Source organism: Nannobrachium achirus (assembly GCF_963921795.1).
Source record: "Nannobrachium achirus genome assembly, chromosome: 10".
NCBI classification, from domain to species: Eukaryota; Metazoa; Chordata; class Actinopteri; order Myctophiformes; family Myctophidae; genus Nannobrachium; species Nannobrachium achirus.
This window is the reverse complement of record NC_137819.1, coordinates 33,513,707-33,531,171: the sequence shown is the minus strand read 5'-3', so window position 1 is coordinate 33,531,171 and position 17,465 is coordinate 33,513,707. Positions and strand designations below refer to the sequence as shown.

The following is a 17,465-nucleotide window of genomic DNA, read 5'->3' as shown; positions in this document are numbered from 1 at the left end:
TGTACAAAATGAATGTCAAAATATGCAACCAGGGTTTCAAATTGTGGGGTACAAATCACTGTCATTTTAGTGATTTAGGAGTACAGTAAGTGTTCCAACCAAGAGCTATGGAACAAGTCACATCGAGTGTCTCAATGACTCCCATGCATGGTGCATTAGCTGCCGTTTAGTTTGCCTGGTACGTTACCGGAACCCTACGGCCCATTCCAGTTTCAACTGACTCACACTGCTTTTACATTTTTATCCCACGATTTTGTAGCCCATTTTTCACCCAGTGCCATTTGCCTAAGCTGTATTCCTGGGCGCCACCTTCCCTCTGCCAACCTGGGGAGAGCCCCGACCTGAGCTCATGCTTCCTTCTGTACATGAGGGGTGAGCAGCTTCTTATCACCTGACAGGGGGAGTAGGACGTAGCGTGTGGAAGGAACACGTTATTCCAACCAGTTCCTTTCCCCTCCATCAGGCGCCCCGGCTGGCCAGAGGGAGGCAGTATAGAGACCAGGATTACTGCATGTTTGGTGAGGGTATCTACCTTAGGGGACACAGGGAGAACATGCAAACTCCACACAGAATGGCCCTTCCACCAACCCCATGGGCACTGATGACGCAGAGGAGAGAACACGCCCCCAGCACCCACAGTGTCCCCAGCAGGAATCAAACCCAGGACCACCTCCGTGAGTCACACTGGTTTTACAGAAGAACACTGCATCACCCAAATATGTCATAGCCTATTTTGTAAAAAAGAAAAGACAATTGTCTCATAACTGGTTCCAGTACTTTGCTCTCATCTTGGCTCAAACTGAAAATGTTCTACTCATCAGCGCTATTAAAATGATTACGGTTTAGATTATGCTCCGTCTTATGCTCCGTCTTATGCTCCGTCGTATGATGGTGTCACACACCAAAAATAGCAGCATCGACTACAAGCTTTACAGATCACTACTTTTGTTGTGCGACCAAGAAGAATAAATCAGACTTTAGCCTTATCCAAGCCAGCAGAGTTGTGGTGTAAGGGGATTTATTTCAGCTCAGTGGGCTCAGACTTTAGCATCACCTGAATGTCACACTAAATAAAATAACAGGAACAGGCTTTAGGCTATGCCTCTGTAATAGACTCAACATTCATTATTTGTGAACTCGATGAGCCAAACACTTCGGTACACATTAAGCCTATATAGATTAGCTGGGGTCTTCAATGTTTTTGCAGGCCAAGGACCCTTTAGTGGAGAGAGGTGAAGCAGGGACCCCCACTACATACAGTATATTAAATATATATTTTTACATTGATTTCACACTTGTTGACTTGTTTGACAGCACTATCGTCACTGTTTTGTAAATTTGTTTTTTGGTTCATGTGTATTGTTCAGACATTTAACCACTTCCTCAATACTGTATGCTCTTATTTTCCCCACTCTCCCCACTCTTCTCTTATGAATGTTCCCCACAAAAAAGGGATGCTAGGGTCCAAGTGGTCCCCGCCCCCCTGTAGTAGCTCTGAGGACCTCCTAAGGGTCCCGGACCCCCTGTTGAAGACCCCTTGATTAGAGATATAGACAATAAAAGTCAGTTCTGAGAGGGGATTGACGGTTTACTGATACCATTGGTACAATTAAAAATCTGATCAGCCTTAATAAGCTACACAAAATGTCTTCAAAAGATGCTGGTGTAAGAACAACCTTAAAGGCACAATCCCACTTTTTTTCTCCACCCCTTTTGTTTGAGATGAGTGGTTAGCCACACAAATATCGAACAATGGTGATGTACAGTATATGAAAGGTCCAGTGGTTTTCAAGGGACCCCCAAGGGTCCTCCTTGGGGGGGGTCCCAGGAGGGTCCCGGCAGCTTGAATGACAGTTAATGCTCACCATTATTACACATACAAGGAAAATACAGCTAAGAGAACATACAAGAATGTTCACCATTATCACTACAGTACACAGTAAAGCCAAATGACCGACCATCATGGGGTCCCAGAGTCCTTAAAATTAACCACTTAAACTCTTAAACCTTGAACGGCGTCCCCCCCAGGGCTCTATAGGCTCTCGTTCTCCCTCTTTACACTAAATATCTTCACAGAAAATAGCTGATCTACAAGCTCAGCCATTTTCACCAAATGTTTGCCCCCCAGAATAGGGATAGTAACGGTTCAAGTGGTTAAAAGAGGTTTGAGACTCCATGTTTGGTCTTGTGACAGAGTAAGACAGCAAGTCCTATAACTTGTAAGGCAATTATAAGTCATGGGTTCTCTGCGAGGTCATGGACATATCATTTAATTGAATCGATTCAATTACTTTCAGCCAATTAAATCCATAATTGGAAGCGCCCAATATTCATCGGGGAATATTAAGGATTGCGTCTTTAAGGCTACATGTGTGTACAGGCCAATATGAAAGTTATGTCGACCAAAAGAAAAGGCATATGCTGAAAAGAATTACCTCAACATTGCAAATGCTAATTATGACACACACACAAACTTGTGCATTTATGTTATCAGTTCATAAGTCGTATCTTTGAACCACAACAAAACTGGAATAACAAAAAGGAATGTTTGCTATAGATCAAAGCAGGGTATAAAAAAGTATTTGGTAAAGACTAACCCTACTGGCAAAGCTATGATTTAAGGGAGACAGCCTTTAGGTAAACGGATCATCATCATCATCAGTCACTTGGACCAGTGGTTCTCAAAGTGGGGTTCGGGGACCCCCAGGGGTCCAAGAGGGGGTTCCCGGAGGTCCCCAGCCAAATTAATAGTTAAGAACCAAACTGACCATTATTTATTTTATAAAACTGATGATGATACTACTGTGTAGATTGGGGGTCCCGTGGATCAACATGGTATCAAATGCGGGTCCGTGGCATAATCCATATATCAAACTTAACATGGTTGAGTATCACTGCTATAGCCGTAAAAACCTTCTCTTATGGCAGTCCCTGCCATATATCTTTTCAAGTGGGGATCCGCAGGCTAATGTGTGTCAATTTGTGGTTCCTTGACATGAAAAAGTTTGAGAACCACTGACTTAAACCCAATATGCTTAGTAGACTGGGGTCCCCTCAGGGCTCTATACTAGGGCTGCTAGTACTTCCCTCCACACCGTGAATATCCGCCCCTAGAATAGGGCCACTATAGGGTTAAAGTGATAGTTCACCCCCAAAATTAAAAATGTTCTATCGATAATCGCCCCATGGAGACTTGAATTCATGGATATTTTGTCATTTTTGTTGCATTCCTAAGCCAATAATTTGAGGAGAGTTTTTGTGTCTCCATAGGGAACAAAGCAGTCTCTTTGTGTCTCCATAGGGAACCACTGCTGGTCATCAAATTATTGGCTTAGGAATGCGACAAAAACTAAAACACATCCATAAATTCAAATCTCCATGGGGTGAGTAATCGATAGGGGGGGGGGGGGAAAGCAATTCTTTGGGTGAACTATCCCTTTAAGTGGTGAACATAACCGGGACATCACTGGCCGCCGCTCGATGACTCCCGTTTTAAATCCCCCACGCTGTTGAAATGATTGGCCAGCTCCTGGAGCACAGCAGTCCTGCCCAGGTGGTCGTTCCTCCTCTTCTCCATCACCATGTCCTCCAGGCTCTGAAACTCCAGCACGTGCGCGTGCTTGTCCGAGAGCAGCACCTTGAGCCGGTACGGCTGCTTCCCGATGCGGATCTCGCCGCCCGTCTTGAACTCGCGCCTGCCGAAGCGGCACCAGGCGGCGAAGCACTCCGAGTTCCGCCAGCTCAGCTCGCGGTCCTTCAGGCCCACCTGCTCCATGGCGTTCTGCACCACCACGTCCGCCCCCAGGGGCCTGAACTTGTACAGGTCGTTGACGATGCGGCACCGCCGGCCCTGGCTGGCGTCCGTCAGGAAGCTGTTCTTCACCTCGCAGCGGTGCAGGTGCACCACCTGGAAGTCGCCCACGTACACCGCCCAGTGCGGGTACTGGCCCGTGGCCACGAACTCCACCAGGTCCCCCGCCTTGCACCTGTTGGGAGGTATAGGGACGTTAAAAACCTATTTAGGCCTAGAATTATTGACTGCTTTAGCTATTGAAAAATAGCAGATGTACAACCTCACAGCGCGGCACCGAGTGCCGCGCTGCGAGCTTGTAGATCTGCCATTTTTGAAAAATCGTGACAATTAGATTATTTTGACCCGATTCTATAAGTGTCTTTTGAATCCTTCTAAGATTTTTTTTAAAAACCTATGTTTCTATATGTCAGCAATCTGGCTAGCCATCGTCAAAGAAAAGGTCCTTTTCACTTAACTGGAGCTCAGTTAGTCTGTTCTTGAGAGACTACTATGTCAGTGGTTCTCAAACCTTTTCAAGGACCCCCAAAATGATATTTATTTGGCCACGGACCCCCATCTCAAAATATTTAGTTCCAGGGACCACCCAGAAGCAAAACTTTAGTTACAAACGTTCGCTTTGAAAATACATTTTCACGACTTGTTCAAAAATAGCAGATCTACAAGCTCGCAGCGCAGCACTCGGTGCCGCGCTGTGAGCTTGTAGATGTGCAATTTTTCACTGGTTAAAGCATTCAATAATTCTAGGCCTAAATGGGTTTTAATGATGGTATGATGGTGATAGGCTGTCATCTAAGCTATGGAGCCACTGGCGCTCTAGCTTGTACGTGCAAAGACAAGGCTGAATGTCCTGCCTATTTAGGGTTTAATTGTTTATTTGTTTAGTTCTTTTGGTTCCTTTTTATGTGTTTTGCACTATGGACCCCCCTGTGAGTCCGCAGGCCCGGCGGCACGAGGGGGACTGCTGGGGCCGAGCCCCATCATGCGGAGCGCCCCGGCCCCATCCGTGAAACTGGCAAAAACTCAAAAACAAAGGCGAAACACTACACATGGTCGCAACCTTAAGCTCACGGACGGCCCCATTAGCCATTGAGTCCTGCCCGCCGGCACTGTGTGAGCGTCTTGAATAAAGTTTTAATTGAATTGAATTGATATCAAATGTGAGCTTATCATAATCACAGTAATCCTTAATCATATTCCATCACATTCAAGGGCTTTTGGAGATAAATGAAACAGACTCCTTAGAGCACTGCAGAGGGCTGGTGTGTGTGTGTGTGTGTGTGTGTGTGTGTGTGTGTGTGCGCGTGCGTGCGTGTGTGTCTGCGTGTGTGTGTGTGTGTGTGTGTGTGTGTCTGTGTCCAGCTCCTTGATGCTTGATATCAAGGCAATTATGTTTCTGTGCAATCATTTTTCGTTTTAGACAAATATTTTCCTTTTGGCCCTAAAAAAACGCTGCTTACTGGTATCAATTATAATCGATTCATCGATCGATAAGGTTATCAACTTTCAATTAATGAATTAATCGATAATTTGCATCCCTATAGTTGGAGGGCAGGGTGTGAATCAAACATTTAATCGACTAAAAGAATAAACAAATCGATAATCGATCCTTTATCTTGCATGGGCATGTCATAATAAGCAAAATGTTGACAAATTTCAAAAACATTCACAAATAATGAAAATAGCCGATCTACAAGCTTGCAAGGCATGTTCACAACATGCCTTGTGAAATTGTGAGCAATTGTAGATCGCATATTCTCACTATTTTTGCTTTTGCATGACACCATTGTGCTACAAAGTTTAAATTATTGCTTAGATGCTTAAACAATGTTGTTGTTGCTGTTGTCCTCGATTATTCGATTTAGAATATAATCGCCATAAAGGAAAGCAGTAGCACATCGGCGCAGCCCTAACCTGTTGAGCAGGTTCTCAGGCGAGGCAGCCTCCAGCTCGGCGGACCTGGCGGTCTTTTCGTAGATGCACTCGTCGCGGTTGTAGACGGCGCACTCCACCTCGTCGCGCTGGTCGTAGGGCTTCTCCTCGCGGTTCTGCTCCTTGCCGTCGCTGCCATCGGCCGCGGTGCCGCCGTCCTCCAGCTCGTCGTCGTCGCTGGAGAATATGTACGACACCCCGATCCGAGGTCCGGGTCCCCCGCCGCCCTCCTCCGGGTCCAGACCGTTGGGGTCCACGGTGGGAACTTCGGCGTAACTTAGATGTGACAGCTTGTCCACCTGGTTGCCCATATATGCCACCTGGTAGCGGCGAAGAAGGTAATGCGATCTGCCAACTCCGCCTTTGGTAGGTAGCAACTACCAGTCGCAAAACATCCCCACCATCTGTCAGCCACCCACTGACGGTCAAAACTCACCCTCTTGACGGCCGAAACTTCATCAAAACGCGCGTCAGGTGTCCCCAAATAGGGAATTACGCACAGATATTGGCGAGCTTATGATTTGTAGATCACGTAGACGGGCAAATAAATGGCCGATCAACAAGTGTCTTGAGGGAAAACGCCAAAAACAAAAAGGTACAGGAATGGAATATCCAACCAGGTGTCGCCCCTATAGCCTCACAACAACGCACCTGCTCCTATAAATTCCCCGTGGGTAAAGTTGTTTTATAAGGCTGTCGCTTGTGGGAAAAAATGAGACATCAATCCGATCAGAATATAAACAAAGGATGAGAAATGCGTTCCACAGCGTAGATATGAAGAATCGTCAGTTAGAAAGCATGCTGTCTTCCTTCCGCACACTATCGTTCCAGCAGAGCAGAGCTCCCATAGTGAAGGGCTGCTATGCACACACACACACACACACACACACACACACACACACACACACTCACTCATGCAACTCTATAGCGACCGCAGCCAACAGCTTCTGTTTAAAGCGGCAGTGCATCTGTCACCTCCTACAGTTAAATAACAACCCATAGCCCGCAGGGACGGTGTTGTGCCAAGGTACTTACCCTCCTCGTCAGTATGGTGCTCCCCCAGTGCAACACAATGGTCAGCCAGTGGTGCTATAGGTCTGCCAAATGATGGATCTCAGAATGTGATTGATTGATCCCTCCTGCCCCCCCTCTTCTGCTTCCCTTTCTCTTTATTAGGGATCGACTGATATGGGATTTTCGTGTTTCGATAATTGGTCGATCCCTACTTTTTATATGGAAACTTGAAAGTGCTCTTCTGAGCACAGGTCTCCGCCAGGTCAGGTAGGTTATTGTGGCCTCCTGGTGGCGCTATAATAGGCCAATAAGGGTGCCATGTCTTCTTCGGCCTTTCATGGCAATTGGATCGCTGCATTCATGATTTGAGGCACTTTGTAACAAAAATGTGTTTCGCAAAAGTCGACCTGCTGGTGGCGCTATAACAGGCCAAAGTGAAAAGGGTGGCTTTTGTTCCTTGACAAGCTGCGTTCATGATTTGAGGTATTTCTTTCTTTCAAAACGGATCAAACCTGCAAACTTTGGAAGCCAATGTTAGCCAATTAGGATGGATATGAAATATTAGACAGATCCTTCTTGATCACATGACTATAGAGATACTGTGTACTAGAGATCTTCGGGCAGGTCCGAGATCCGAAATTACCCGGGATCCGACCCCGTCCGAGCCGGGTACCGGGGGCCATTTACGAGCAGTGACCTTGTGCGGTTCGGTGCCACTATGGATTGCGCCGGTTCCCGGCCGGGTTCTCTGACCGTGAGAATAGCGGTTCCATGATACCCGAATGGACCCGGCGATTGACTGTTACATCTGTCAATCACCCCCCTTTTTTCTCCTCCGGTCAGTGCTATTGGCTGCCTTGCAGCGTCACGTGACTTGTCAGGAAGTCCTTAAACACTAGTTTTAATGATAAAACAATATCCTCTGCTGCGACATAATTTTGAAAATGTTCAAGTGGCATTCTTATTCGGCCTATTGGGAATGTGTGTGCAAAATTTCACTGAAATAGCACTCTGTATTTATGATTGCACTCCTGAAAATAGAGGTGGGACGTTCGCGAACGAATCGAGTTTTTTGAACGGCTCTTTGAAATGAACGATAGGATTCGGTTCACAGTATAGGGAGCCGTTCCTTTCTAATGAACATGGGAAAAGTGCACAATTTCTTTACTTGTGTAAAAATATCAATACTGCAATCAAGTATAAGTTTGGAATGTTAATGTACTTGAGTAAAAGTAAAAAAAGTATTGGTATCAAAATGTACTTAAAGTACCAATATTAGAACGTACTCATTATGCAGAATGTCCTGTTTCACAGGTTTTCCAATGAGTATAATGTTGAAAAATTCGAAAATAGCAGATCTACAAGCTCACAATGCGTCGCAACACAACGCATTGTGAGCTTGTAGATACGCTATTTTCAAATGGCAGAGTTGTACCTATATAATATATGTCAGAAATAAATGTATGTAGGGTTGAAGTTATTTATAATTATAATCAAATCTACAAAGTAACTAGTAGAATGAGTCAGTCTTTTGAACGGCTCTTTGAAAGGAACAGATCCCAGAGATCCGGCTCACTTCAAAGAGCCATAAATCCCATCTCTACCTGAAAACTTTGGGAGCCAATCTCAGCCATTAGCTAATACAGGATGGAATCTGAAAAATCTGTTTAGAGTACTGTCCAAAAAAATGTGTTTAGCACAAATCCGCCTCCTGGTGGCGCTATAACAGGCACATGTGAAAAATTGGCACCCAAGTATGCATGCACACTACAGTTTTGCTGCCATCGGACGGACACGCGGACGAACGGACAAAACATTGTCTCGGCCACGACTTTCGGCCTGGCGGAGACAATAACACAAAAAACCATGGAGCTAGCACAGAACTGAAAATTTCACCCAGTGTTTTACAGCTGTAAACCTGTGATGTGATGTGACAACAACGTGTGATTGTCTTGGTAGGTTCTGAGAATCAAGTGTCAGAATGTGTTTTCCGTTCCGTTCGCCCCCCTAGTAATACAAAGGTGGAGCCTGGTTTCAAAGCATGGTTTAAAACAGGTTTTTACCATGTTCATCGTTTCAAGAGATTTGTTTGGGTTTGTCTGTCTGTCTGTCTGTCTGTCTGTCTGTCTGTCTGTCTATCCATCTTATTGATTTGTGCTGATATGCATTGTATGAACACATTCTTTTAGGGGTTGGCCTACCAAATTTGCCCAACCATGCCATGCCATGCAGGGACGTGCTGGGCCCCTGATTCAGCCCGGGAAAAAGAGTTGGAGAGGCCCTCATTGCGCGCTATAGAGAGAGATCTCTCTCTATAGCGCTGCTGCTACTCAAAGATTTGCCATTTCAGATCATGACAAGTGACAATAAGCCAGTGGGCCAATTACTGTACATGAGTTATATTTTGTCGTTATAGGGTGGAAACCTTGTATGTCCAAAACCGTTTGATTTGTATTTATCATTTTAAAAATGATTTAAACTAGTGAAAACAGCCGATCTACAAGCACACAACCGCGAGGCGTTGTGTGCTTGTAGATCGGCTGTTTTCACTACTTTTGTGCCACGGCCTTGTATGATGAAGGAGGGCTTTGCTTTGCGAAAAAATCTATAAATTTGAAACTTGGAAATACCAGGTTTTCTGCCCGACACTGACGATTTACGTTGGCCACACACATGGCCAGCACGTCCCTGCTGATATGCATTGTATTGAACACATTCTTTTAAGGGTTGGCCTACCAAATTTGCCCAACCATGCCATGCCATGATTGCATTTGTTTTGGTGGGGGGAGACACTGACAGGCCACAGCCCACAGGCCAAGTACCATGTGTGTTTAGCTACTTCATTGTCAGGCAGCCAAGGGTTTTAGCTACCAAGTAAATTAATTATTCACAAGTCTGCCGTCCTAGGAGTAAACATATGCGTGCAAACTGGAGCCGTTCCTAGATTTCCCAGAGGAATCACTATTGTGTTTAAACATTGCAATTATGTTGACGGATTATTTATTACAAATTAGTCCTAGTCTGACATCTATTCATCTAATGTATTGTTTCATCATATCTGTTAAGTTACACACCTTTGTTTAATATGCTGTCAGCGGTTGCCTGACAGCTATCCAATCACATCTCGACGGTCCCCTGGGCTATGGGAGCAGACTCTAGCCTCTCCTCCCCGCCAACCCTCAGACTGTCTCGTCTCTTCCAATATTGAGACTATATACACTCAGCAGCACAAAGCATGCTCTGTAGCCAAACATCACATTAAAAAAACATGAAAAAGTTTCACCTGCAAAATGTATTAAATATGCAGCACAGCTTTCTAGCAACAACAACAAAAGGATTAACATCCACCTAATGATGAATTGGTTCATTGTAGTAATTAGATGTAGGGCTGGGTAATATTTCAGTATTATATCAGATGATATATATGTTATAAAATTACAGTAAAGTTAACAGCTAACCTGAGTGCTAATATTCTATTACTATATTTATTACAGGCATTGACTTAAGGTTATTTATCAAATTTCACTGGGTGAAAGCACCCAAAGTATTCACCCCCACAATACAATACAATAACATAGTATTTGGTCAAAATTAATAATTATGTGCTTGGGTGGCGCAGTGGTAAAGTGTACTGCCCACCAGCGCAGAGTCTGGGGGTATCGAATCCACTGCGGTGCATCCGTCTTTGTCAAGCGTCTGTACGAACACAATTGGGCCATGTATGGGGGGAGGGAAGCCAGACAGGGAGGGTGATAATTGTCACCGCACGTACTCCTACGGGCTGGGGCGGCGCCCGTCAGCGGGGAGTAGAAGGGAGGCTCCACGTCCTCCCGGTGGGGGCTCCTCACTGGCAGGTGAGCCCGCAGGGGCGTCAATTGGGTATGGCAGGCGTATGCAGCTGCCATACCCTGGGTCCAGGGGTGAACAAGAAAGTTACTTTTAAATCCATGAATGTCTCTTTGTCTATCTGTTCTGGTTATTATGTTGTTAAATTACAGTAAAATAACTACAAATGCAAAATTTTACAAAATGGTCACTTTAATAAGGTATTATAATTATATTCTCCACACTTGTATTCTCCCCATCTTGACAAAATGGTACAGGTGCAATTCATTATTGTTAATTGTGGCACATTTACTATAGCCTATGCCAAGTTTAGCTGCACTTGAACAACCGTTCTGGCTGCCATATCCAGCCCAAGAAACCGTAGAAACGGCGGGGGGGGGGGAAATGTAATACTTCTTAAAATAAATGTATCATGCCTGTTGCTAAGGTATGGCAACATGACTGGTGTCTTGCACGCGCGCCTTCACACCAGTCATGTTGCCATACCTTAGCTTTTTCTGAACTGACGCCACTGTGAAGAAATAACAGTGACAATACACAAACATATATGTGTGTGTGTGTGTGTGTGTGTGTGTGTGTGTGTGTGTGTGTGTGTGTATGTAGGGAGGAATAAATTGGCATAATGAACCACTAAATTGTGGTGGGAAAAAAGAGGTGAAAAGCAAAAACAACAATAAGGATTATTATATTTAATTTTGTCCACATCGTAGCCAAGCCCTAATTGTATGATGATGATGATGATGATGATGATGGGGACATGTTTACTGTTCCCACCTGTCTGTCACAGCAACCCATGCTGTCACTGGCTCCCTCCCGGTGGGACCACAATGTCTCAATTACATGTGTAGTGGCATCTGATCTGCGTAAGCAATCCAAAGCAACGCCACAACTGGCTCGGAGGCACGGGGGCCATTTCCTCATCATGTATCCCACAGGCAAGGGTGAATGTGCACAGCGTGCCCCCGAAAATGGCACCTTGCAGCTGCTTCTTTGTGGGAAACACCTGTCTTGATGTGTGTGCATGTGCATGTGCGTGTGCGTGTGTGTGTGTGTGTGTGTGTGTGTGTGTGTGTGTGTGTGTGTGTGTGTGTGTGAGTGAGTGGGAGATGTACTGAGAAATGAGTAATGGTGTGTGTGTGTGTGTGTGTGTGTGTGTGTGTGTGTGTGTGTGTGTGTGTGTGTGTGTGACAGGCTTGAGATGAAAACATAAAGTGCTAAAGCTGCAATCCGGGGGTTATTTCAATTAATAACGTGGTCTTTTAACCAATCTTTATGTTAATACAATATAAGCACATGTGCAGACGTGCAGTGGTTAGGTTAGCATCAGGATTCAGGAAGGACACCTACTGTATACAGCACTGGTTCCCAAACACTGGGCCAGGAGCCATTTATGGGTCCCTTAATTTTTGGTGTCCTAAAATGTGTTGTTACTTATTGTTTCAAAACATAAAAAAATATTACTCAAAAAGGAAAGATATTCTTGAATAAAAAACCCTAACCCTATGCAGAAAGTAATTTCATTAATAAATAAAAGAAAGATCTAAGATATTCCATAAAATAGAAAACAAATGTTTAAGAATGTTAAAGGGAAACTAGGTAACTTTAAGACTATTATTAATATATATGTATATTAAAAAAAATTGCAGTTGTTTCCCTTTATCAGTCACTGGGGTGTTTCCTTGCAAAAAGACACATCCCACTGGCTGTATTTTGCTTCTATTCCACTGTTTATGTTGACATTCATCCCTTGGAGGGATGTTTTTGTCAGGGCGATCTGGCCAGAGCTCATAATTGCTCCCTTTGAACTTCAAAGGGGTTGTGAACTGAGGTAATTGAATTGGCCATAAAAGTGTCAAGTGCTCGTTAGTGATCTCTCTTATCAATGAAAGCACGAGACACAAGAGAACTACCAGTTTGATGCCTGTCATAGAGGGGAGGGGGAGGAGGGAATGTGTTTGTATACACACAGACGTGCCTAGTTCCCCTTTAACCCATTTAGGCCTAGAATTATTGAATGCTTTAACCAGTGAAAAATAGCAGATATACAAGCTCGGTGCCGCGCTGCGAGCTTGTAGATCTGCTATTTTTTAAAAACCGTGATATATATATACCGTATATGCCTATATATATTATTTTTTTTGCAAGTCTTTGAATATATCTTTTTGAAAGTGAACATTTGTAACTCAAATATTTGCTTCTGGGGGGTCCCTGATACAATATTTTGGAACAACATATTTTGAGATGGGGTCCGTGGCCAAATATATGTAGTTTTGGGGGTCCTTGGCATGAAACATTTTGAGAACCACTACCAGAAACATAGTTAAAAAAGAAAAAAAAAACTTAGAAGGATTTAGAAGACACTTAAAGAATCGGGTCAAAATATTCAAAGATTTGCACACATTTTCAAGATTTTCCAAAAATAGCAGATCTACAAGCTCGCAGCGCGGCGAGCTTCTATATCTGCTATTTTTTAATATTTAAAGCATAAAATATTGCGTAATAATATGTTCAGGCCTACAAATGTAGTTCGGGTCCCGGGCAAACGTCTGATTTCTCTTTTGTGTTTTGAGCTGAAAAGTTTGGAGGCCACTGACCTACATACTGGAACGGGTTGACAAGTAGGCTAGCACCGCATGAAGCCCATAAGTCCACTATCTCCCTTGGCCAAGAGGTGGATTCCCTTTAGAATGAGAGGTAGAGACATTTGCTTTCCCACGGGGGAGATCCACGCAGGTTCGAATCCCGAGTGTTAACAGCCTACCAGGTGTCTCTTGAGAATGAGACCTCAGGTATCTACGAGAGTTCCTGTATAAATAAAAGGTAAAAAATAAATAATGTGAAAGATTAAAAAAGAAACCCGCATTCTGTTTTGAAAGCTCCCCAAAGCGTTGAGTGGAACAGCATCACATTTTGAGTTGAAACGTTATGCTATTCTAATAAATTCACGATTTTTTAGGGAGCTTTCAAAACAGAGTGCGGATCTTCTTCATTTGCCGTTTTTCATGAACGCTGCACCTGTCAAGATTGTTTTGCGGTTGTGCGTGCGTGCATCGTCTCGAGATGAAATAAACAAAACCTTCCTCTCTCTTGTCAGGAGAGGACACAAAACTTTCAGATTGTAGCTTTAAACTGTGGACAAGACGACAGCGAGTGAGGAGGGAGGGGAGGGTGAGGGTGAGATAGAGAGAGGGGGGGTCTGTACACCATTAGCACCACCAGGGCAGACAGGATGCATAAACACAGCTTCCCCCTGACCTCAATCTTCAGCTGGGCTCTAGCGGTGGAGCCTCCAGGAGCTCACACACCCCCTGCAGGGTCAAAGATATTATAGATGCTTGTTGTTGGGTGGAAACCTTGTATGTCCAAAACAAACATTGGTTGTATTTATGTCATTTTAAAAAGGATTTAAAATAGTGAAAATAGCCGATCTAGAAGCACACAACGCCTCGCGATGCGAGGCGTTGTGTGCTTGTAGTAGCCTAGCTCAGCTAGACATCCCCAGCCATGTTAAAACAAGGTAGGGAAACAAGATAGATACTGCAGTTAGTTAGCTAGATGCATTAGTATCTAGGCTGGCCCCAGGCTATGCTTGTAGATCTGCTGTTTTCACTAGTTTTGTGCGACAGTCTTGTATGAACTAGGGCTTTAATTTACAAAAAAAAATAAGAATAAACATACACATTTGAAACTCATTTCAAAGGATTCTGCCTGACAGTGATGATATCCTATCTGGCAGGTGGAAACCTTGAATGTCCAAAATTGTTACTTTTCAGAAAGTATAAGATTAGACTGTTAATACTTTCCATTGCTTAAATATTCATTAAAAGCCACAGACACAGAGTTGATAAGATTCAAGCTGGCCTGGCGTCCCCTTTTTGGCATGTCATTATAAGCGAAAGTGTGTTATAATAAGAAAATCAAACCTCGGTTCGAAGTGGAGCGGTGAATCTGAGCAGCTATACCCTGTGTGTGTTGCTAAATGCCTAAACTGTAAACTGTAAACTGTGCCTGTGAGTGAGTGGTGAGTGTGCCTGGCCTGCACAAAACAGCGCCCCTCCTTTAACTAGTCTGTTGTGTGTGGCCACTCAAGGTATTGCCAGGCTACGGACACGGCCAGCCAGCCAGCCAGCCAGCCACCCACCCAGCCACCCAGCCACGGACATACCCACGGACATACCTGTCTATTGGGAGCGCTTTCACCGCTCCAAAAATAGACGATATACAAACTCACTCATTGCGATGCAATAGCCTACAATGTGAGCTTTTAGATGGGACTATTTCAGCTGCAAATAATAAAGTAGGCCTTTTTAGGGCATAATATATTAAAGAAAAAAAGGAAAAAACATGAAACGTTTGTATACATGAAATATGTATACAGGTATGCAGGTTTTCTGTCCGACAGCGACTATTATCAAAAATGTCTGTCTGTTTACCTACTACAGTATGACTGTCACAGTGTGCGACTTCTTCAGGCGAAATGGATGGGACAGATTAGGAGGCCACATTAATCTATACATGAACTGAGAGGTGGGGCTATATTGGTTTGCGTTTACGCAAGAACATGTTTTTCATTTCCCCCTAAACCCAGTGCAAATTATATGCTGGGTTTGTTTAGTCCTTTAATAAAACATACGATATCTGGGTCACAAAGGCCAGGCCTAAAATTGGATTTTCATTCAAGACGAGCACCAACATGCAGAGGTGGAAAGAGTAGAATATCCTACTCAAGTAGTTACTTGATACTTGATATATTACTCAATATATTGTGTTGAAAACTACTCAAGTAAGTACAAAAGTAGCCCTGACCATATATATTTCAATATGAGTGCGATCCTATCCGATCCAGTTCAGTGATGTGATCCAAAAGTGATGATCTTATTTTCTATATGCAAACGCTTTCTGAAAGACTGACTTGGAAAAAAGATTGAAAGATGGGAAAGTGGTTCAAAGCAAATTTAAATGGAATGTCCTCCTAGTGTCAAACAGCAAAACCGAAGGCTATTCTGAAAACATTGCATTTCCCAAAAGTATCCAGTTGAGTACAATACTATACTATATCAAAAATTACTATATATGGAATGTGAACATTTCTGAAGATCTTCACCTATAATAACAAGACCAAGGACCCTAGGTTTAAAGTGGTTAAGAGATCAGAATGACAGATTTCACCAAGTACTCAAGACAAGTAGAAGCACGTCTGCTGCAAGTGTGGACATTGATAGGCGTAGTGTACATCTGATAGTGGCGTTTCTCTGGAGGAAGTTGAAAATAACGGACCGTGCACATGGCCGATGACACCACAGATAGATAAGCGGCAACCAATCATGCACTGGCCAGATAAGAAGACGTGAGATGAGTCATTGCCCGTCTTGAGATGAAAACTCATACTTCATGCAGGTTCCAGGCCTGTGGCGACGCAAAGATGTCAAATACAGATAAGCCAGCACTGGAATTATAATACGCAAGATTCCACCGTGGCCTCATCACCTCCTCAGCTCTGCGTCACTGTTGAGTCAGTGTCTATAACAGCCAAAGTCTCAAGTTAGTAACTTTCCCTGTCAACATGCCGTCTTTTTTTTTAGGGCTTTCGCCTCATAGTCGGGGCAGCAGTGGCTCAGGAGGTAGAGCGGCCACTTGGGAACTGGAAGGTTCCCAGTTCGATCCCGGGCTCCACCAGAGTTAGTGTCAAAGTGTCCTTGAGCAAGACACTGAACCCCTAATTGCTCCAGAAAAAGCTCTTTCCTCTGCCCTCGGTGTATGAATGTGTGTCAATGGCTGAATGTAATGCACAATCATTGTAAATATATATATAAATGCACCATTTACCATTTATAGTCGATTAATCCATCACTTTGGTCTTATAGTCGACCAAGACTTTGGTTCAGTAGTAGTTTTCATGGCGTGGCTCTGCAGGAGGCTAAAAAGAAGGACATGTCCACCACAGGATAAACTATTGCTTTATTTTATTAACAAACAAGAACATTGTTTTGCCCATGCAAGTGCTTCATCATGTTCTAACTACAACCTGATGAAGCACTTGCATGGGCCAAACATTCTGGTTTGTTGATTAAATAAAGCATGTGAGAGCAGTTTATCATGTGCCGACATTTCCTTCTTTTTACTTTAATAATTTTGGTCCAGCACAGTTTTTAAAAGAACTGTGGGGATGTGCATACTGTACAACAATTTTCCATCTGCTGGAAGCAGTATGTCTGTAAATAATCTCACAATCGGCTGAATTGATCAGCACCAAATTTCTTCTCTGGCCTACAGTGTCGGTATAGGCCACAGGAGTATCACAACTTTGTTATTATGTTTTATACTTTTTTATAATGGATGGAATTCAATGAGGCTTGGATCGGGCTGAAACCTTGCCCAAATGTGGAGTCATACATCATACAGTGGATATTAAGGGTGCAACGGTTTACAAAATGTACGGTTCCGTTTGGTTCAATATTTTGGTGTCATGGTTCGATACTTTTTCAATACAAAAAATAAACAGAAATGTCCTTGATTTATAAATGTATTTTTATAACTACGTATTTTTTTTGTTTTAACTTTGAACAATATGGTACCCAACCTCTAGGGTAGTGGTTCTCTAAGTGGGCTCTGCGGAGGGGGTTCCAGGGGAATGCTGAGTGGTATAGTATTGTTCGGTACAGGGTAATTTGGTTCGGTGCAGGGCTTTCGGTTTGATATTCCGTTGTTGCACCCCTAGTAGATATGTCATGCACATTGAAGGATGTGGATGATGTATGTATGTAACCTCTACATATAGTTACCCTAGATATAACCCCTTAATTCTGCTAGTCCATAACTTTCAAAAGCCTGTACCTTAGATATTGCATACCTTAGATGCAAT

General features: G+C 43.7%; 1 protein-coding gene across 1 annotated transcript; it reads right to left on the bottom strand.

Annotated features, from left to right (window-relative positions):
• Positions 1–1,019: 1,019 nt before the first annotated feature.
• Positions 1,020–6,631, bottom strand: lratd2a (LRAT domain containing 2a). Its single transcript, XM_080735806.1, has 2 exons — positions 5,726–6,631; positions 1,020–3,986 (listed from the first exon to the last, which is right to left on the bottom strand). Exons 1-2 carry the CDS (start codon positions 6,052–6,054, stop codon positions 3,464–3,466), a joined length of 852 nt encoding a protein of 283 aa, XP_080591932.1. The 5' UTR covers positions 6,055–6,631; the 3' UTR covers positions 1,020–3,463.
• Between the last annotated feature and the right edge of the window lie 10,834 nt (positions 6,632–17,465).

Excerpts from the sequence above, each read along its gene's own strand:
- lratd2a (XM_080735806.1), bottom strand. The coding sequence starts at position 6,054 with ATGGGCAACCAGGTGGACAAGCTGTCACATCTAAGTTACGCCGAAGTT. Across the intron at positions 3,987-5,725 it reads CCTGAGAACCTGCTCAACAG|GTGCAAGGCGGGGGACCTGG; the intron begins GTTAGGGCTGCG and ends ACCTCCCAACAG.